Consider the following 22,554-nt stretch of genomic DNA (forward strand, 5'->3'; position numbering starts at 1 on the left):
AGCTATCTTCCTCCACGTCATATTCTTTTTCAATGTCTAACTTTGTTGGTCTAAGATCTTTACTATACAGTTCTTCTATATACTCTTTCCATCTCTCTTGGATCTTTCCTGCGTCAACTATTACCTTACCCGCCTTATCTCTAACTGTTAGCATAGCTCTTCCTTTCTTACTTCCCGATAACGATTTAACTTTGCTGTACAGCGCACCGATTTCACCCTTCCTCTGCAGACTTTCCATATCCTCGCACTGCGTCTTCCACCATGCTTCCTTTGCTTTATTTGTTGCCCGCCTCAATTTATTGTTCAATTCTTTGTACTTCATTTTGTCTAATTCTGTATTGACATTCTTCCATTTTCGCCGCTCATCCATCTTTGTAATCATCTCATCCGTGATCCATGGTTTCCTAGTCCTTTTAGTGTTAACGGTTCCAATAGAGTCTTTTGCGGCTTTAGACAACCCCTTCTTGATCATTTCCCATTTTTCTTCGATAGTACTAAGCCCTTTACCATCCTCCATGATTTCCTCTGCCGCCGGTTTGTATTCCTTCCTTTTCAATTCAATTAATGCTTCTAAATTCCATTTTCTAACTTGCAGGCCCTTGCCTTATCTTTTTGAAACGTACGCTACATTTCATTACAACTAAATTGTGGTCTGAGTCCGCATCCGCTCCCGGGAAGCTGTGGGAATTTATCACACCGTTCCTAAACCTGTGTCTCACCAGGATATAATCTAGCTGATATCTTCCTGAGTCACCTGGCATTTTCGATGTATACCTGCGTCTTTTGTGGTGTCTAAACCAAGTGTTGGTGATGACTAACCCCTGTCTCCTGCAGAACTCAACTGCTTTCTCCCCGCGGTCATTCCTCGTGCCTAAACCGTAGTCCCCGACCTCATCAACATCTCTTCCTTCGCCTACCGTCGCATTCCAATCCCCCATCACTATCAAATGTTTCCCTGCAGGAACACACGCGATCATGTCCTCTAACTGATCGTATATCCTATCGACCTCTTCTTCCTTATGGTTGCTCGGTGGCATGTATACCTGAATAATAACCAAGTTCGTCGGTTCTGCTTTTATCTCCACTAGAAGTATTCTATCCGTTACCTGCTCTATGTTGACTACGCTTCTTCCTACCTCTTCATTTAATACCATGGCAACCCCTCGTTGGCTCTCGTCCCCACCGCTGTATATTATTCTATACTTATCACTCCAGTAATCCCTGCTATCTTTCCATCTCACCTCGCATAGACCTAAAATATCTATATTTCCCCTTTCCATCTCTCGCTTAACATTCTCCAATTTCCCTGTCCTCATCATTGTCCTAACATTCCACGTTCCTATTCTAACTAATGTGGTCTTCTTCTCCTGCGTCTTCTGTCCTGCTGCTGCTGGTTTTCCCTTGCAAGGGTTTCGCGGGATGACGACCGTGGAAGCCTTGCCTCCCCCGCTCCCGGGCACGACACACAGCCGATTGGGCCAAGCCCCGTGGTTGCCAGGACTCAAAATATCTCTATTGTCCATCATATTTTTCTTGGGAATGATAATTGAGGTGGTTTCCCCATTTCCTTCCTCAATAGTGTTTTGAACGTGACACCATCACTCAATGACAGTCCCACTAGGGTCAGACGCCATTGCAGCCGCCTCACTGAGGAACAGACGCTGCGTGGACTACCTTTCGTCTGGCTCCTAAACTTTGACCTATCTGGCATGGGTGACCCTACCAGCAGCAATAATTGTTACTCCTGCCAGTACAGCTCTAGGGGTCATCGGAACGCACAAGCCCTTCCACCACGTCAAGGTTGTAGTCCGGGGAGGGAATTTTATTAAATCTAAAGGAAATCTGCCCTTAAAATGCTTAGCATTATAAAGTTTGATAATTTTATTTTACCTTAAGGTATGCCTCTTCTGCTTCCTTGTAAAGTTTCAAGTGGTTGAATGTCCTCCCAACATTTATGTGTGCGCCAATGTCATCTTCTTGTACTCTGCAAATATTGAAGGAAAGAATTGTTGAAGAGGAGAAAAGAAGCACTAATGGAAAACAAAATGAATGTGGGCCATTCAATAACTCCTCGTAAAATCCAAGACATAGTATTGGACAAGGTTTGCTTTGTTAAGCCTTATCTCTCACGGGAGTGTTGTTAAAGTTTCAAACATATACATCAGGTGGTTTCATTTAACGAGTGTATTGAGGGAAAAAGCTTTTGATTACTTAGAAAAATGAAAAAAAATGAGTTTCGGTCGGTGATTAAACATTTCTATTCAAATAGCATCGCATTGAAAGCGATCAAAGCCGAGATGGTTAAAGTTCATGGCACATCTGTACCTGTGTTCGCAACTGTTTACAACTGGGTAGATGGATTTAAACTTGCCTGTGCATCCACAAATGATGAGCATTGTTCGGCATGTTCCGTGGAAGTGACTTTCTTAGAAACTACTGACAAAATCCACAATATTGCTTTCAATGATTTACAAATCAAAGTTCTCAAAACAAATGAGGCCACAGGCATATCACAGGGTAGAGCGGTTTCAATTTTGCACAAAAAATTGGATGTGAAAAGAATCTTAGCACAATATGTACCTGCCTACAAGAAAGGATTCATTTACATTGCTTACAAAGAGGACAAATGATAAATGGAGAGCACATATTATGCATTGCTATTGCACCAGTTGACCAAGGATCTCAAGAGAAACCAATGAGTTTTCATGGTGAAAATTATAGAATTAAAGTTTGAATTATGCATTAAACCACGGTATTTACCAGAATTGCCCCCCAATGACTTTCCTTTACTTGCAAACCAGAAAAAATGGCTGGGCAAAAAATGATTACCCCCAAACAGGGAGGTCACCACTAACACAGATGCCTATTTTTGAGGACCTTGCCAAACCCTACTTTTTTGGATGGCTTGGAAAAGTATAACAAGCTCAAAGAAAATTACGTTGAAAAAATAAGAATAAATCTGCTCAGAGTAAATTGTTATTCAATGTTTTCCTAAGGTCTTATTGAATGACCAATGTAATATATGTCAGGGGACAATGGGCAGGCTCATTTATATGGACTCACCTTACGGCTTTTTGAAAGTAATCCAGGGCTTCTGGGAACCTCCCCTCTTTTTCCAGAGCATGGCCAACATTGTTGAAAAGCTTGGCGTTCCTCTGGTTTACTTTCAGTCCAGACATGAATATGGTGTACTCAGACTCCCAATCCAAATTTCTCAAATAAGTTTTACTCCCATGGACTATTAAAAGAAATCCAATACCTAACCATGCAAACTTTCTGAATCTGTAAGAGAAACAAAATTTAATAATTAAGATTTCTTTGTGATTATAACTTACAAAAAAAAATACTAAAATGGGCTTTTCATAGTATTCCATTCTATTCCCTCTCTTATAACAGTCATTCATGCTCATGTGAGTCCTGTGAAACCTATTAGTGGTGCCCTTCAGGGAAAAATATTCAGCTCATGATATGTGAACACCAGATAAATAGTCTTTTCTCAATAGTGATTCAGAATAGGGATCACTCACTACAACCTGAGTACACTATGAAAGTACTGCTTAGGTTTGAATAGGTGAAGTACATATGTTGCTCTGGGGTAGAAGCATATTATTTCACAGAGAAATCTTCAATTACCAACCTCTTCTCCGCTAAAAGATTCCATCCATATGCAACAAGCATGCACCAACCCATCGATGGCATGTAAAGGACCCTCTCTGCTACGACAAATCCAACAGGGAAAAACAAGTTGGAAGCTGGCAGGAATGGCAATACCATGAATGCAAGGCTCTGAAATATAAAATTCACATTTGTTATCGATGGCCCATACAATTATTTCCTAATGTGTGTAATTTCATGGATTATTATTTTAACTGTACACTCTTTGGACTGTACCATATATCACTAAATTAATGAATAGTGAAAAAGGGTATAGCTGAAAGCAAACAGTTCCTCAATGAATGCAGTTGAATTTTAATTCTAAATATACCGATTAACGTTAGATACAGATCTAAATCATTTATTGGCACTACAAATGAATTCTCAAGCAAACATGTTCAACAGTGCTAACATTTCAATTGTTCAATACTGGAGTTAAATCATTTAAACTTGTAAAATATTTGAAAATACACACTAAGCTAACAATATAACATAAAATTAATTTTTGCACAAAAAATTATTCAAATAAATAAATATAGGACTCTTCATTGACCAGTCCTCGCACATAAAATGTAATATCGCTGATAATGTAAGAATATTAATGAAGTCAGTATCAATGGTATTTCTAACCTTTCTCACACTCTTTCTCACTCTATTTTGTATTGTGTTCCATAATTTTGTTTAGTATTGTGTATTGTGTCGTAGAAGATGAAACAGTTCTGTATCGCGTCAAAGAAGATCAAACAAACATTTCTCCCAGCTATTTTTCTTGAATTCCCTTACCTTCCCAGGTCTCCAAATTAATGCCATGATTTTTCCATTGGGCCAGATAGGTGGCAACAGCCCTACCCACTAATGCCTTCCACACTAACACGCACATTCACTTCAATATTTCTTCCACCCTTCACATATTCACTAATGGTTTCATACAAGCTCTTGTTCTTTATAAAGTGCCTCACCTTGAGTCACCCCAACCACACTCACCTCGACATTTGCTTTGATCTCCACCCCTTCCTTTCACATTCACTATCCTTTCATATGTCTGTTGATGTTATTTTTCAATGAAAAATTATGAAAATTTTCATGACCATTTTTAATTTTGTATACAACGGTATGGTAAAACATGGCTCATATTTATGTAATATTCTAAACTCATGAGGGAAGACAATTTATGTTGTTCTGCTGATTGGTATGTTTGCGATACATATTATTTTCGAATGGAACAATAGTGAAAACGGTCAAGATGATTACTAACGAGTTATTCAAGATGAGTCATAAATCTGCATTGTCACGGTTATTCACTTTTGTAAAAACAGCATGTCTAATTAAAACAATTGAAGATTTTTGCAATTGATAAGGATTACAAGGAAATTTATTCCAATAATTTCGTTAATGCACAAGAAGTTTGGCTCATATCCCATAATGTATGTGGCCATGAAGTGGATTTTATAAGATTTAACTTAATTATGTGCATGAGACAAGTAGTGAATATCGCATTTGATCTATATTTAAAATTCAAACCACAAAATAGAATTTCTGAGGACGCTCCATTTTATTTCCATTTGCAGTTTTTCGAGATCAGATGTTTTGGACGCAATGCTGAAATCGCACCCTTTGTGATGCTTGATAAGGTGATTATGAGATGGAGCCAAATGACAGAGGGGAGAGAAGAATGGCGAACACTAAACAGTGAGCCAATCATGTTTATTTTACAATGAATTTTGGCCAATTGCTTTTGATTTAGTTTTATAAAACAATACTGGATGCAGGTGGTTTAGGAGAATACAATGGACTGACATTTAGGGTGTCCTAGTTATCATGGTTTACTCGTTAGTCCATCCATTGCGATGGATCCTGGTCCTAATATATGTAAATAACTAAGGTCAGCATGTTTTGGTCACATCTTTTGTATGTTTGGCAAAAGATCACAAATTTGTTCGTACCGAGACAAGGGTGCAATGCATATCCTTAAAGCTTTAGTAAAAAGTTCCTTGCATAAAATGATTAAACCTAACAATATTTCTTTAAGCAAAGAGTTATAACAAATTTAGCTAAAAGGAATAATCATGAGCATAATTTCCTATTTTGTTTTCCATGATGTCAAATCAACATACATTCAAAGAAATGTTTGTTTTGGAATTCTGGAAGCCGTGCTATCATTAAAGTGCATAAGTGGACGTGCTGTGTTTTGCTGTAATATCAACCAGGGCGAAATGTGCTTCATCCCCTTTACATCAGCTCTCCCACTCTCCTTGAATTTTTGGACAAGAAAAAATCACCATTTTAATTATTTGAGTTGAACTTCTTATTTGGTGATGTAAAACGTAATCAGCAAATTGAATATTTACACTTACTGATTGCTTTAATTGGCTATTATTGTAGTGCAAGCATGTAACCCCTGCAGAATTACTTCAGGGTACTTTAGGATAAACAAGGTAGGAAACTCCAAAGAAACTGCGGGAGATGCCGCAACAGTAACTTTTAACGGAGTCATCCGCTAATGTGCATTTCAATGCAACAATTTCAGAGTGTAAAAATCATTCGCCTTGACTGGGATTCGAACCCAGATCCCTCAATATCTGGTCGAGTGCTTTAGCCACTTAAGCTACCGAGGCGTCCTCTTAAACTCTGAAATTTTGGGGCTTTTAAAGGAACAAGATGTTGTGACGAAATACCGTACATACAATGTCACAGGCATTCGTACAAAATTCGCACAAAATTTCAGAGTTTTAGAGGACGCCTCGGTAGCTTAAGTGGCTAATGCACTCGACCGGATATTGAGGGATCTGGGTTCGAATCCCAGTCAAGGCGAATGATTTTTACACTCTGAAATTGTTGCATTGAAGGTAGGAAACATTGCATTTTCAGTCAGAGCAAGTAAGTAAGGTTTGTAAACTTCCTTCAATCAATATTCATTCTTATAAAAAAAAGGTGAATATAGGACAATAAGTTCGATTTTGTATGCAGCCAAGTTGGTATGTACCGCTGCAATAGAATCATCAACAAAAGATGAAGAAGAAGGATAATGATTAATAAGGGGAGAACCAATTCGCGTTTATAAAGGTTTGGGGTACAGTTGATAAATAGAAGCAAAAAAATTTAACATACAAGCAGGATGCATGAAGTCTCGTCAATAATGAGTGATCATAACATATTTATTCGCAACATTTATTGTGCAAGTAGCAGTAGTAGTAGTATTTAGGGGAGACGACCGACAGCTGAGGTCATTTGCGCCATTAGGGATGGACAGGAAAGGACGAAGGGTGGAGAGAAACCTGGTGTCGGCATTAGCCTACTCCCGACGAAAGGTGCCAAGGGGTCAGAAGTTCAACGTCCCATCCGACGCACGGAGTATTCACTTAAAGTGCCCTCCACAAAGCACCTCAAGTATGGATTGAGATACCTATGAAAAATATTCAACACTGCCGGGATTTGAACCCGGGCCCTCAGGGTGGAAGCCAGTACGATAGCCACCGCACCATCTCGATCCCCTTATTGTGCAAGAATGTAATTTCACCTCGTGTCGTTAGTTTAATGCGTGATGTGCATTCAGTAAAAGTTTAATTGATTTGACTCCAGTTTTGCAGCAGCAGCTGTTTAGAGTTTCACAAATTCGCAAATGCCTCCTTCTAATGATGAAAAATGATGACTTTCACAAAGGCTTCAGGCTTCAGGCTATGAAACAGGAAAGGAATAATATAAGGGGCTAGCTCTGGACACTAGGGAAGATGAGGATAACACTTCACGCTGATTTTTGTGAGATGATCGTCACTTCACCTGGTGTTTCATGGGACCCACCAGGGACAAACACATCTCATGTATGGTTTTATAGTAGTCGACGTCTTCCTCCACAAGATGGGTATTTACGTAAGAGATGACCTCCTCGTCCGATGAATACCACTCTCCTCCAAGCGAAACATTTATTTATCTATTTTATTCATTTATCGACTTAATATGGTGATATTGAGACTTATAGTCCTTTCTTCCACTTAACGCTTCCACATTACATGGAAGAGAATAGCATACGCCCAAGCCGCGGGTGGAGGAAAATCCACCCAGGTGGGAATCGAACCTGCGACCTCTGGGTTGGCAGGCAAGGACATTATCCCACTGCCACTGACCGGAAACATTGTGGTTATGGTTACAGAGGAAAAAGCCGCTGGGGGTTAGATCTGGTGAATACGACCCGTGTTACAATTCATGAATTTTAGCAATGGTGTACGCTGAGCCGTGAGAAGGGCACTGTCCATATTAACAAAATCATGGACCAATTCAATTAGTGTACAGGGTTCGTCCGGAAAATAAGTGTACTGATTTTTTCCCGCCGCTCCAGGCGCGCCCAGCACCGCTCTGACGGGCTGCGATTGGAGGGAGGTATGTTGGCAAGCGACGCTGGAAAAGGCAGTCGGCTCTGAGCTGTGGTGTAGTGAGGAGCTCTGTTAACGCGAACCTCCACGCTCGACCCACGTCACGGAACACGATGCCGAAGCAGCGTTATTCCATCAAATTTGCGGTAAAGCTTGGGAAATCGTCTACCGAAACTGTCGGTATGATTAACCAGGCTTACGGGGAGTCAGCCATGTCCAGAAACATGATCTTTCGGTGGCACAAGATGTTCGTGGAGGGCAGAGAAGAGGTCGACGACGAACCACGGCCTGGACGCCCATCAACGACACTCACCGACGAAAATGTGCGAAAAGTTCGCGATGTACTGAACTCTGATCGTCGTCTTAGTGTTCGGATGATAGCAGAGCAGTGTAATGTGCCAAAAACAATAGTGCACGAGTCGCCCGCGTCCGGCCAGCGATCAAAAACATCTGGCGGCTGCATCACGACAATGCGCCGTCTCACACCGCGCTTGTCGTGTCGGACTTCTTGGCCAAGCACGGCGTGGCAACGCTGCCGCACCCGCCCTACAGCCCGGACTTGGCACCACCGGACTTCTTTCTGTTCCCGAAGATAAAGAGGAGTTTGAAAGGAACGCGATACGGGACTTTGGACGCCGTCAAAGAGGCCGTGACGACGTGTCTTCGAGAGGTTCCCGATGATGCCTTCGCGGGAGCGTTGCAGGAATGGGAACACCGCTGGAACAAGTGTATCGACTCACAAGGGTCCTATTTTGAGGAATATTAGCTTAAGATATGTAAAAGTGTAATAATTTTTTTTTCCTGAGCTCAGTACACTTATTTTCCGGACGAACCCTGTATTCTCCCATCGATAATGCACACCTTATGTCTAACGCGCATCCAGAACTTTGAAGTTACCATGAATTTAGATATTTATCGTAGATACTGCGAGCCCAGGGCTTCATAGTTATCTTGAACGTGTATAGAGGCCGCGCATCTGTATGTGTATGCATGTAAAAATTATACATAGTGTGTGTAAAAATACATCTATAGCAGATGTGTTTGTGTTAAAATACTTCTATGTTTGGATTTTTAAAATTTTCATCACATAATTTGCATTTTCATTTTTTCGATCATCTGAACATTTTTGTATAGATAACGCACGTGTTATTGATGGGAAAATATGGTAAATTCTGATTCCATAATCATGCACTTAATTTCTCTTTGTCAACGTATTGTCAGTGCCAAAGGGCTGCACATGAAACTGTTGGAAAACAAGAATGTGATGGCACTTATAATCTTGCATAGGAGAAGAAATGCATTAAAATTTAAGAATGGACGTTTCATAAAAGTCAGTAATAATAAATGAATGTGAATATGATTCAACTTTAAGATTTACATTCAATTACCTATAAATCATTGATATAGACTTTTAATTTACAATTACAAGAGAGAGGGATTGCAACTGATATGTCATGAACATGGGGGCGTTATAATAGATCTGTAGAAAAAATACAAAAACATTATTTTAGGTGGAGGTGTTTTTTTCTTCATTTTTTAACATGATCTCCTTTTAGTTTATTACTCTTTTCCCAGCATTTATCCAAATTTGAAATGAAATGAAATTATTGACTTTGAAATTCCACACACACAATTGTGTGTAAAATGCAAATTCCATAAAGTTACACCAGGGACAACAAATTTTTTCAAATTGTTGTAGCCATCCAAGGAGTAATAATTAGGGAGGTCCTCAAAATAGGCATCTGCGTAGGTGATTACGATCTCCTCGTACTCGTAACTACTCGTTTGATGTGAATCATTTTCCACTGAACCATTTCTTTAAATAAAGAAATAAAAAAAGTCAATAGGGGTCAAATCTGGTGATTACAGTGGATGTCGCAATAGTTCTAACTTTAAATCAATAATTTTCACCTTCGAAACTGAGCAGGTGTGCAACAGGGCATTTTCTTGACGGAAGAGAATTTTTTCTTTGCCAAATGAGAACCTTTTTCTTCGTTCCTTTGCTCAACTGGTGTAACAACGACACTTAATATGCACTTTGCATTTATAATTTGCCCGTTGTTATAGCAATCGATTGAGATGACTTGGCGAGCATCCTGAAAAACCATGGCAACACCTTGCCAGATGATTTCACTGCTTTCGCATTCTTTGGAGCTGGAATTGTCTTAGAAATCCCGACTGTTCCTTTGCTCCTGGAATGTAGCAGTGTCTCCATGAGCTGTCCACAGTTATGTATCGATGCGGGAACTCGTCAGGATTGCGATGGAAAAGCATCAAACTAACCTCAGTGTTGACCATATGATTGGGTTTATTCTCCACCGAGAGCAAACATATCACTTATCTTGCCAAGATATTTTTCGCAGCCAATTTTTCACACAAAACTGAAAACATTGTGCCTTATGATATGCCTGTGGCCTCAACTATTTTGCCTACTTTTAATCGTCAATCACTCAAAACACTATTGTAGATTTTGCCAATCTATTCCAAAGAAGTCCCTTCCACTGAAAGCCCTCAATGATGTTCATCATTTGTGGATGTACAGCTAAGTTTAAAGTCATTTACCCAATTGGAAACAATTGCAAACACAGGAATAGAAGTGCCATGAATTTCATTCCACTTGGATTTGATCTCTTTTGGTTCTCAGTCTTTTATATAGAAATGTTTAATCACCACATGAAACTCATGCCATTTTCTAAATAAGGAAGCTTGTTGCCTCAATCAACTGTGATAGTGAAACCACTCCACGGGTATTACTGAAACTTTTATCAGCATCCTAGTGAATGATGAGGCTTACCAAAAGCAATCATTTTCCAATACTATGTTAAAAGAAGTCTTGATTTTCCCATTACTGAGGTTGGATTACTATGACACCACAATTAGCATATACATTTACTCATGAAGATATATGTATGGCACTGATCTGTATTGTAAGGAGTTGTGACATACAGGGTGAGGCTCTTAAATCCAGACAAGCACGCATTTCCTCGAATGAGGTTCCCTCTCCGAGTTTGCGAAACCTTCCTTACACTTCTCCAAAGCATTATACTCAGCCAAAATGTCGTAAACAGTTGATCTGGGGAACCAGAAGAATCAAACTATTTCGAAATACAACGCCCATGGGGAACACTTTTGATAATAGCAGCTCTTGTACTCCGCACTTGTGCATTAAATCTTGGCCATTTTGAGGTTTGCGACTGTTTACTAGATGCCTCTAGTTTTCAATAACGCCAATCGCGACCGCCAGTGGGACTACGATATGGTGGGAATTCAAATTGAAACTTGTCTGGATTTGAGTGCTGCACCCTGTATGTATGTGGTTTACCTATGTTAATTCATACAATGGGAGAAGGAAGGAAGTCTTGTACTCATCACTGCAGAGAGCCAAGCACTCCAAGGGAGAATCATCCTTACCATGAAAATCACAGTTGCTTGCCTCCGGTTACCAGAGCATAGTGCCACAAAGCACAGTATTAATAAGGACATAACTGTGACTATAGTCGCCAGGTTTCGGGGATCAAGGAATGTTTCGACTAGGGGAACAGTGCCCATTGTCCAATCACAACAGAGGTCACAGGGGAAGAGGAGTAGCCACAGGTTGACCCCAACCAAGTAGCTGTATGTCATCTGGCGAGTGGGGCTTGGTGCCACTGATGCTGGGTTGTCAAACCTGCAGGAGGGAAGAGAAATTTCAATTAGGCCACCTTTTCTAGGCAATTTTTAGAAGAAATACATTTCCAATTATTCCTATCTGCTAAAAAAATATATTTGCCAAATGGTAACTAGAGAATAATACCAAAAATATATTATTTTTGAGAGAAGTTTTAGTGTGGTCCACTTTAAACATTTACAACAACTCATAATGGTGCTCATTATCATTCGGAAATGCCATTCACAAGTGCATTAGAATACTCGTCTTACATTAGACATAGCATTTGTATATATGTATATATTGTACAAATGTACAATAATATACAAGTCAATACAATATGTAAAAAGGTTTTGGGATTGTAATAAAAGTATTGTCTTAAAAGAGCTTAGTGAAGAAAAATTCAAATTAGAAAAAGGCATGGACAGCATGCCATTTCTTTTTATTAAATTGAGGATGGAGAAAGTACCATCAATTTTAAAAGTGGATCATGCATTTTTTTCACTTTTTGGCCTGACACCAATCGACTATTCAGCTCTAAAAATGAAGCAAAATGAAAGAATTAATACTTTGGTTTCCATGAAAAATTTTTAGCATGGCAATCAAATTTTTGTGAGATTTCAGATTTACTGAAATTACTCCTTATACCCAAATGTTTATGTTGTTGCTGTAAAATGGTGAAATTTATTTTTCATAGCTCATGGAAGTCTCACATGTTACAGACTTCTCTCAACTGCTACTGATGTAAGAACTTTTAAATGGACCACTTTCACCAATCAATTTAAAATGCTATTTAGCATGTTTATTTAATTTGCATCAGTCCAAAGCAGCACTTTGACCTTTACATTGGGACTTTGAACATTGATATAACAACTTGACAATTACATAAACCCAATTATCCTAACCCTCGGTATCAATAAAAATGTAACCTTAATATCCACAACAAAATCACAAGCAATATCCAAATTTGAAGGAATTCTTTCAAGATATGGAAAAACAGTGCCCCAACGTAAGTGAGCGAACATGAAAATAAGTCATCTGGACTGTGATCAGTTCCCACAGCAAAAGAAGTGCTTATCCACTGAAATGTGAAACTTACTTCCACGGAATCATTTCTGTTCTCACGACATGGGATAATATCTTAAAAATAAATTCACTAAAAAAATCACCTTCTGCAAAATATTACAAAAAAACCTCAAGTGGCTATGTCAGGTATTTAAAGAAGCATGGTGGGATTTTCCAATGATGCAATTCATCACTAATTGCAAATTGACACTATGGTTCGACTGCCAAATCAAACGAGTGTCAGTAAGAGTACATACCATATATCATGCGGACAAGATAATGCAAGGAGATGGCACATTGGATGGAAGTGATGGAGGGATGAGGAGGGGAAGCAATTCCAGAAACTGAAGAGGACAATGATGAGGGAAGAAGTTTTGAGGCTAGAGCGCATATCTCTTTACCATTGTGGAATAAATCAGCCGTTCGATAAAAACGAATTTTACAAATTAACAACATTGCTTTCGTTCACTCAAGACGTTCAGTTAACCTTGTTTCCAAGAAGTCAAAGAATCAGACTATTGCCAGAAGAATCGGAACCCATGGGGTTTGCCACACATTCACCAAAAGTCATTTCATTATGTCCGTATTTTTTCCATTTTAGTCGTTCGCCATTTATCAATGTTCTTGCGCAATGGCCGAGTTGAAGACATGGCGCTCCAGAATGCAGCACAGCCGCTACAGAATACACAGTTACAGCCGCATAAAATGGCGCTAGTAGAATATTGAAGATTGCCTTCTGTTGCATGTTTAACAAAGGCAAATAATGAAACAGGAGATATAACAAAATAATGAACATTCCTAAGAGATTAATGTGACAACCAATAATGAACCATTTTTGGAATTGTTGAGGAGATAACAATATACAAGAACAATGAAAATCAATTACACGGTCAATCAGCTTAACATTGATTTTTACCGTAATCATCATCTGCTCTCCGTTCATGTGATAGTTCTCTCGGTCAACTTGCCTTTGAAGTCGATAATGTTTGCACAATAGTCAGGGTTTGGCAAATACACACGCATAGAGGAGGGATTCATGGTTGCGGACCCTTTTGCCGCGGCCACCGTGGCAAATGAGGGTAGTAGGGGATGCTGGGAAAAGTGATCAAGGGATCAAAGAAATGTCGACATGAAAGAAGAGCAAGGGGTCTTTCATTCACGCAAGCCTACTCAATTTGAACTCCGACCCCCTTCCCACCCCCCGGTGGTCCTTTTAAAACCCCCTCCTCGCGACCACCGACGGAACCACCCCGAAAGGGCTCATTCCACAGGGAATTTTCCCCCAAAACTCTCTCTCTCTCACTTTTTCATATTTCTTATTTATATTAATGACCTCGGCATGGGCGCTGACGTTGACGGCGGCCGCCCGCCCGCGTGCGTGCGACGCACCCTCGTTGCACGCAAGGCGGCCGTGTGCGTCTCCACTTGAGAGTGCGTGTGTTTGTTGTGAAGGGCATGATCGATAAAAAGGGAAAGAGAGGAGAAAATAAACCGAACTCGGCTAGCGATCTCTCAAGGACATTCGATCGACGCGCGACAAAGCTGCGACTGAATTACACGTCACCGCCGACGGCCATCCATTTTGATTTTTTCCACCAAAGGAATTTCCGCCATTGTTCGCCGAGGGAGTTTTGGCAGGGGAAAACGCGGCTTTGGGTCGAAGGAATCTGGCATACAGCTATCCTAAATAAAAAAAGCTAGGAGTAGTTTGCTCGTTTTTTCCCTCGGAAGAAAAAACAAAATAAGCATTTCGGAGTTACAGGAAAAATAAAGAATTCCACCGGGAAAGTTCACGTGACAGTTGCGATGAGAAACAGAAATATTGAGAAAGTAGTACGTGTATATTACATTGAAAAAAAGGCCTTTCAGAGTTATGAAGGGAAGGGAATGAAAAATATGCAATGACGAATGAGAAATACGGGGATTGAATCAAGCAATATGTGGATACATCATCAGCGGCTTGGGAGGCATTAAAAACGGCGCCGACCGATCCAAGGAAAGGGCCTCCGCTGGGGCCCTCGCCCGCGGCCCTTAATATTCGCACCGAACGCAGCGAACCAAACTCCGAGGAGTGCTACAGCGCTGGGCATGAGAGATAGATAAAGAGAGAATGAGAGCGGGGCCCCAAATTGAGATTCCTTGCCGGTGCTTTCGGGCCACGCCTCGGAAAGGGAGTCCATCTGGACGGAGAGAAAAGGAGACGGGAGAGGACATTTTGCCTTTAATACGGATGGGTCCGAGAATACATACACATGCAATTTGGAAGAGTAATTTGCCACAAAAATCCCTTTGAAATCCCATGCAGAAGCAATTCTCTTCTCCATCCGAGGACGAATGTGGGGGCGGCAGTGGACAAGGGAGGGGGAGGGAGGAGAGGGGGGAAGGGAGAGGGAGAGAGAGGGAGGGAGGGAGGGGGAGACGACGGTTGCGCTTTGATTGAGGCCTCACGGCGAGATGACGTCACGCGTTAAGGCGACTCGATTCGCCGCCGCTTTCCACTCCGGAAGAATGGCGCTGCTCTATGGAAAATAATATATTTCCTCAACCCCCCTCCTTTATATTACAGGAGTCTCCTCATGTGACTCAGGGAATTTATAATGAGTATCCTTCACGACTCATTGATATTTAAAAAAATGAATGACAACTATTGGCTACTCCCGGTAGGGTCACCCATGCCAGATAGGTCGAAGGTTAGGATCCAGACGAAAGGTGGCCCACGCAGCGTTTGTTCCTCAGTGAGGCGGCTGCAAAGGCGCCTGGCCCCAGTGGGGCGGCCATTGAGTGATGGTGTCAAGTTAAAAACACTATGGAGGAAGGCAACGAGAAACTGCCTCAATTATCATTCCCAAGAATTTATAATGACACGGAAGATGGAAGTTTATCCATCTTGGAAGTGTTATGGACCAAGATCGTCTAAGTAGTAGGGACATAAGGAGGAAAATCGCGCACACCAAAGAAGCTTTCCGAAGAAAGGAGTTGACAGGAGGGGTATCGAGTTTTGGAGTAAAACAAAATATTATTGAAAACATTGGTACGGAGCGTGGTTTGGGAAGGCGCGTAGTCGGTAACTGAAGTTAAGACGTTAACCGTAGATTGAATTGAGACGGTTGGGGGTGTGTAGGGGATAGAAAAAGGAAAATGGACGGAAAGGCAAACACACGAAGAGGTACAAGTGATCGCGGGGGAGGAGAGAGGTTTTTTGGGAAAAAATCCAGTGGAATCAGGAAAGCTGGATTGGAGTATTTTGATTAGCGATGGAACGTTGACTTCTGTGACAGGCAAGCGGAGGAGGGGGGAGGAAAAGGGAAAGGACGGAATGAAGGGAGGAAGTACACATGCGGAATTGGACATTGGTTTATCGCAGTGTGCGTCGGGAGGCTCCGTCGAGGCTAAGAAATGTGGGGGTGGTGTGAAACATATGTGCCCATCCAAAACCTACTATAAACGATAGACTACCAAATAATAATTACGGCTAATGAAAAACATTGCTCAGCCAATTTTGACAGCTGACTCTAGCTATTAACACCCGACTCGTAATAAATGATAATGATAGAAAAATCCCCTCCCTCCGTCTTAATGAACTCGGACATGTAATTGTTTTTAGAACCACCACCAGGGTGTGTAATACATACCAAACTAGGTCGGACAATATTATTCAGATCCTTTATCGTTCGTGGAAAAAATGACGTCTTTATTGTAATGATCGCTCCTGCTGTAAACAAAGGGGTCAATATTAAATTTTCTACATCATCGCTAAAGAGACATTCTTACAATTAGTGAAACAAATATAAGATATAATTTAACCTTCTCTCAGTGGGTGATTCCCAGCCCAGCTGCTCTGATACGAGTATTTTGGATACGCTACTAAGTTTATCATGACAACCATTTACAAATCTAGCTCCTCTACCCTGTTCGCGATCCTATTCGGTAATTAATCCAACTTCGTGAGGATCCCATATACTAAGGCATATTCTAAATGAGGCCTAACCAACGACAGATACATCGATCTTTTTATCACATTTTCCCCACACTCTTCAAATAAATCGCTATATTTTGTTAGCTTGTCCACATATTCCCCGTATATGTTTCACCCAGGAGAGATCGTGAGTGAGGGTAACGCCGAAGTATTTAATTGAGTCCACACGTTCCGTGTTCCCAATGCAGTAGGCGTTCGGGTGTGAAGTGCTCTTTTTCCAAAAATTCATCACTGCGCATCTTTCTAAGTTTAATTCTAATTGCCAAGTGTTGCACCAGCGTTGCATAGCATTAAGGTCATCTGATAAAGCTGATGTGTCCTCAGGATCACGAATGTCACGGTAAACCACTGCATCGTCGGCAAATAAACATATCTTACTAGTGACTACGGAGTTAATGTCGTTCACGTCAAGTAGGAATGAAAGAGCGATAACACATAGCTGAAGTGACTTCTACAGTATTAGAGCGAACTCCAGGGTCTATGACTACTCTTCGTACCCGGCCATTCAAAAAGTCATTTCATTCAACTCCGGATATTTCTATCTATGCCACATGCTTCTAGGAGTAGCTTTGTGAACAGTTTACTATGAGGTACTTTGTCGAAAGCTTTCTTAAAATCTAGAAAAACCGCGTCCACTGGAGCATTGCTCCCTCCCGACATAAGATTATCATGAACAACACCCTTTCGGATACCGTGGTGATTTTTCATCAACAACTCAAGACTTCTCAGTGTCTCACGGTCGAACTAGCACCTACATGTTCCATAACCTTGCACAAAATGGATGTGAGGAAAATAGGTCCGTAATTGCTCGGTTCCTCCCGGTCTCCATTTTATAAATATTGGTGTTATGTTAGCCGCTTTCCAATCGATGGGAACCTCGTGATCTACGAGCGACTTCTTAAATATGATTTCTAGATAAGGTGCAATTTTCGACGTTGGTCCTTAAATATACGAGCGGGTATTACATCGGGTCTGGAGGATTCATATTTTTCAGGAAACGTTCTATTCCATTGCGCGAGATTTCAATTTTGGGCATCGGTTGACCGGCAGGATTTGGTAAGCTATGGGAAGCATTGGGGAAGACCCTTTGAAAGAAGGAATTTAATTAGTTGGCCTTTTCCAAACTGCTGGTTTCTCTTTCGCATCCATCGTTTTTGAGTGAATTATCTGATGGCTTATTTCACTAAAACTCACTGACGTAGGACCAAAATGCTATATGTTCTACTATTTCAAATTGTCTGCTAATCTTTTCCTTTTGAATTCGCTTAACACATTCCGAAATTCCTTCTTGGTGTATGCCCTAAATATCTAATAATTCAAAGTGATCTCACTATTTTTGTCGCTAGAGATATCATCCCTAATATTTTTCATCTTGGCGTGACATAGCCTTGGAGGTCGTAATGCCTTTCTAAAATCCGCGTTGTACCATCTAGGTTCAGTGTTACCTTTTATAAATTTACTGGGAATGAACTTGTTGACCGCTGATCACGTGATTTCAAAGAAACGATTTCACGTATCCTCGGTAATTGGGTGATTACTATCGTCATTAAAATTTGCTAATTGATTCTGTCATGTGGAGGATAATATTTAACGTGAGTTATTTGCTTTCAATTACATCGGATAGGCCACATGTAAAGCTTAGTCGAGTCCACCGAATAAAGATTAAGTTAATACATTTACAGATCGGATCACAAAATAAAAGTTTTAGGAAATCCACATTTTCCGCGAACAATTTAATGCCCGGTAGTAGCAACGAATACGGGAAATGCTGACCCCCCGCCTTTCAATTGTCAATGTATTTTTAATGTTGTTTGTAAGATAGACTTTAATGGTGTTCGTCTGATTGCCCGTAAATCGGATTTAATCTACACTATTGCACACGTGATGATGTAGAAGACTATTAGGTTTCCGTATAATCAAATATCCCGAGTACTTCTTGCATGCATATATATTGCAAAAGGGACAACAGTTGTTGGGTGGGGGCTATAGGGGCCAGTGGTTGGGCTTAAGGCTCCGTGCTGATTGAGTGATGACATCTACACCCGACATATATTCGCCAATACTTTTTCCGCAATATCTTACCCTTATTAATTTATCCAAGTTAACAGGGACCCTCATCTCTATGGGTGGATTAATACACCTCCTTGGTTCACAATTTTGACTGAAGATGCTGTGAAACTGGGCAGTCAAATGAAAACCGAACACCCGCCATACACCCGCAACGTGCGAGAAAGGTGGCAGCACTGTTGTTACGTATCGATACTGCCATCGATATGGTGGGAGAGCTGCATATTCGACCAACACAACAGGCGGATGCAGTCGTTGTCGGGTTATAATAATGCCCTTATTGGTGCGCGGAATGGTCAAGTGTGTTCGCCCGTTAGGTTTTCATTGGACTGCCCCTAATACTTCTATCTAATAGCAAAAAAAGACTAAATAACTTGGCACTTCATCTTCATTTCCCAACGAAACACTCGTGCCTTGACAGTTGGCAGTCAATACTAATTGAATATTAACAAGGGCACTGAATTGGGAGCTTGGGAAGTGGGCCCCGTGGTTCGCCGGACCAAGCCCCCACCACCAACGGCGGGACCTCCGTGTGAGCGGGGGGGGGCGCCGACAGTGAGGGGAGGAAAAGAGACTCAGTGGAACACAAAACAAGGTCAACGTTGCTCGCGACGCCTATTATTTATATTATTAAATCGGTTAAACGACTGAACCTGAAAAATTAAAAAAAAAAATGATCCTAATTACTTGATAACATTGCAGACTAATAAGTTCAGAGTGAAATAAAGCGTTATCCGAAAATTGCCGACGAAGTAGCAGCTACGGTGTGGCGTTTTATGTTGACAGCAATGCGTGCGGAGCTTAAACGTGGGGACGGGCGTCGGCGGTGGCTTCACTTCCCCTCGAATGGAGTGAGATGTCCTCCGGTCTCCTCTTGACCCCCCCGACCCTCTTAATGTCAACGACGTCCTACCACGAAAGCGAGCCTGTCCGTTAATTACGGGGAGGGGGCGTGAGTAACTAAAAACGGCACGTCGAAACACTGGAGCAGATAATCGCCCGGACTGAGAGCCATTTAAATGGTCAACGTTTCGCCGACCAGCGATGAAGAAAGTTGGGCAACAGGGTGGCGACATCCGAAGCGGAATCTTAGTTGCCCGAGAAGTGCGACTCCTGAAAATTTTCGGCCATAAATTTGAACAAATGTTTTCCTCCAAGTGTGCAGAACCGCGAAGAGCCTTCGTTCGGAACAAGAACTTTAATCGGTGAAAAAGGTTGGCCACAAACAGTCTTCATTTAATTTAGAAACGCAGTTGAGGAAGAAATAGGTAGACGAATTGAATTAGGTAATCTACCGGTTAAGGTAGGCTTTTGGATGGACACAACTACCAAACAAACATTTTGTTACTCCTAACAAAACACAAAATCCATCATCCTACTCTATATCAGGTCCCTCTTCATCTCTGAGTACTACGTTTCCGCGCCGTACATACCTACGCTCCATTTCAAAGTTTTTACGAGTCCTTTCTTAATGTCCTTACTCAACGTCCATGTCATCAACTGCCTCCTCCTTGTGAAAGTCTCTTTGCCTAGCGCAATTCTTCTCCTTACGTCCCTACTACTTTGACCGTATTGGTCCAAAACACTACCGAGATACGTAAACTGTTCTACCAGCTCTAGTTTTTGCCCTCCTACTTTAATGTTAAGCTTAGCCTTTTTCTTTCTAGAAAATCGCATAACCTTTGCTTTATTAATATTGATTCTCATCCCATACCTGTCTCACTGAATTTCAAATTCACTCAGCAATGCTTGCAGGCCCTTGTCTGAGTGACAAACTAAAGCTTGGTCATCAGCAACCTAACTGATTTTACGAATTCCCCGCCAACTTTCATTCCTACCTACGGGTCTTCCCATGCCTCTTTGATCATTTCCTCTGCATACAGGTTGAACAGAAACGGTGATAATGGGCAACCCTGCCCATTCTAACTCTCCGCCCCTGCCTTATCTTTTTGAAAATTACGCTACATTTCATAACAACTAAATTATGGTCAGAGTACGCATCCGTTCCCGGGAAGCTGTGCAAATTTATCACACTATTCCTAAACCTGTGTCTAACCAGGATATAATCTAGCTGATACCTTCCTGAGTCACCTGGCATTTTCCTTGTATACCTGCGTCTTTTGTGGTGTCTAAACCAAGTGTTGGTGATGACTAACACCTGTCTCCTGCAGAACTCAACTGCTTCCTCCCCTCGGTCATTCCTCGCGCCTAAACCGTAGTCCCCGACCTCGTCACCATCTCTTCCTTCGCCTACCGTCGCATTCCAGTCCCCCATCACTGTCAAATGTTTCCCTGCGGGAACACACGCGATTATGTCCTCTAACTGATCGTATATCCTATCAACCTCTTCTTCCTTATGGTTGCTCGGTGGCATGTATACCTGAATAATAACCAAGTTCGTCGGGTCTGCTTTTATCTCTACTAGTAATAATCTATCCGTTACCTGCTCTATATTGACTACGCTTCTTCCTATCTCTTCATTTAATACTATGGCAACCCCTCGTTGGCTCTCGTTCCCGCCGCTGTATATTATTCTATACTTATCACTCCAGTATTCCCCGCTATCTTTCCATCTCACCTCGCATAGACCTAAAATATCTATATTTCCCCTTTCCATCTCTCGCTTAACATTCTCCAATTTCCCTGTCCTCATCATTGTCCTAACATTCCACGATCCTATTCTAACTAATTTGGTCTTCTTCTCATACGTCTTCTGTCCAGCTGCTGCCGGTTTTCCCTTGCAAGGGTTTGGTGGAATGACGACCGCGGAAGCCTTGCCTCCCCCGCTGCCGGGCACGACACACGGCCGAGCCCCGTAGTTGCCAGGACTCAAAATCTCTTTAGTGAGCATCTTAGCAGGGTAACTTCGTTTTATGGCACATTTGGAATCGGCGGTGAGTATTTGGGATATACTACCTTGATCAAAAAGTTCCCGGAATAACCACCGTGTGGCGCTCCCATCGTTCCGATTTGAGTTCTGTTTTTTTTGTTAAATTGGTACATCTGTTGTTGATATTCCCTTTAAATCTTAGTGTCATAACTTGACATTTGCAAAAGTTACGTAGCCAAGAGTACATCTATCTCTGTGTGTGTTGGCGATTTTTTACAATTGCAGAAATGGATTTAAATTTGCAACAACGAACTTGTATTAAATTTTGCGTAAAAAACGGATTTAGTGGCGCACGGACGTTGGAAATGTTGGAAAAGTGTTTCGGCAACGATTCTCTAAAAAAAACGGTCGTTTACCAGTGGCACGAGCGGTTCAGAAGTGGTCGTGAGTCAATCGAAGATGATGAACGCAGTGGCAGACCATCGACATCGAAAGTCGGTGAAAAAATTGATAAAGTAAAAGAAATGTTGGTCAATAACCGCAAATTAACCATCAGAGAAATAGCGGAGGACTTGAACATTGCCTATGGATCCGCCCAAGACATTGTGTTTAATGATTTGGGTTTCCGTCGTGTAGCAGCAAAGTTGGTTCCAAAAGACCTCAATTTCATGCAAAAAAAGAGACCGTGTTGACGTCGCAAAAGACATGATTTGCGAGGCTGAATCCGATCCCACATTCATCAAAAGGATCATCACTGGAGACGAGACGTGGGTTTATGAGTACGACACGCAATCCAGACATCAGGCAAGTGAATGGCGTTCACCAAATGAGCCGAGACCAAAAAAACCACGTCGTTTTCAGTCAAAAAATAAGGCAATGCTGACGGTTTTCATGGATTACAACGGTGTAGTGCATCATGAATTTTTGCCAGAAGGCCAGACAGTAAACA

The 22,554-nt window shown here is 41.4% G+C and overlaps 1 protein-coding gene across 1 annotated transcript in view; it reads right to left on the reverse strand.

Moving 5' to 3' along the window:
• Tmtc3 (Transmembrane O-mannosyltransferase targeting cadherins 3) overlaps positions 1 to 22,554 on the reverse strand; it is an 83,673-nt gene that overhangs the window by 19,314 nt on the left and 41,805 nt on the right. Inside the window, exons 8-11 of the mRNA XM_071586123.1 lie at positions 11,433 to 11,688; positions 3,638 to 3,786; positions 3,064 to 3,282; positions 1,891 to 1,984 (exon numbers count right to left, since the gene is read on the reverse strand). Of these exons, the coding sequence (XP_071442224.1) occupies positions 1,891 to 1,984; positions 3,064 to 3,282; positions 3,638 to 3,786; positions 11,433 to 11,688 (718 nt within the window). The remainder of the gene's footprint in view (positions 1 to 1,890; positions 1,985 to 3,063; positions 3,283 to 3,637; positions 3,787 to 11,432; positions 11,689 to 22,554) is intronic.

This window comes from Hetaerina americana, unplaced genomic scaffold (genome assembly GCF_022747635.1).
Source record: "Hetaerina americana unplaced genomic scaffold, ioHetAmer1.1.p SCAF_20, whole genome shotgun sequence".
NCBI lineage: Eukaryota > Metazoa > Arthropoda > Insecta > Odonata > Calopterygidae > Hetaerina > Hetaerina americana.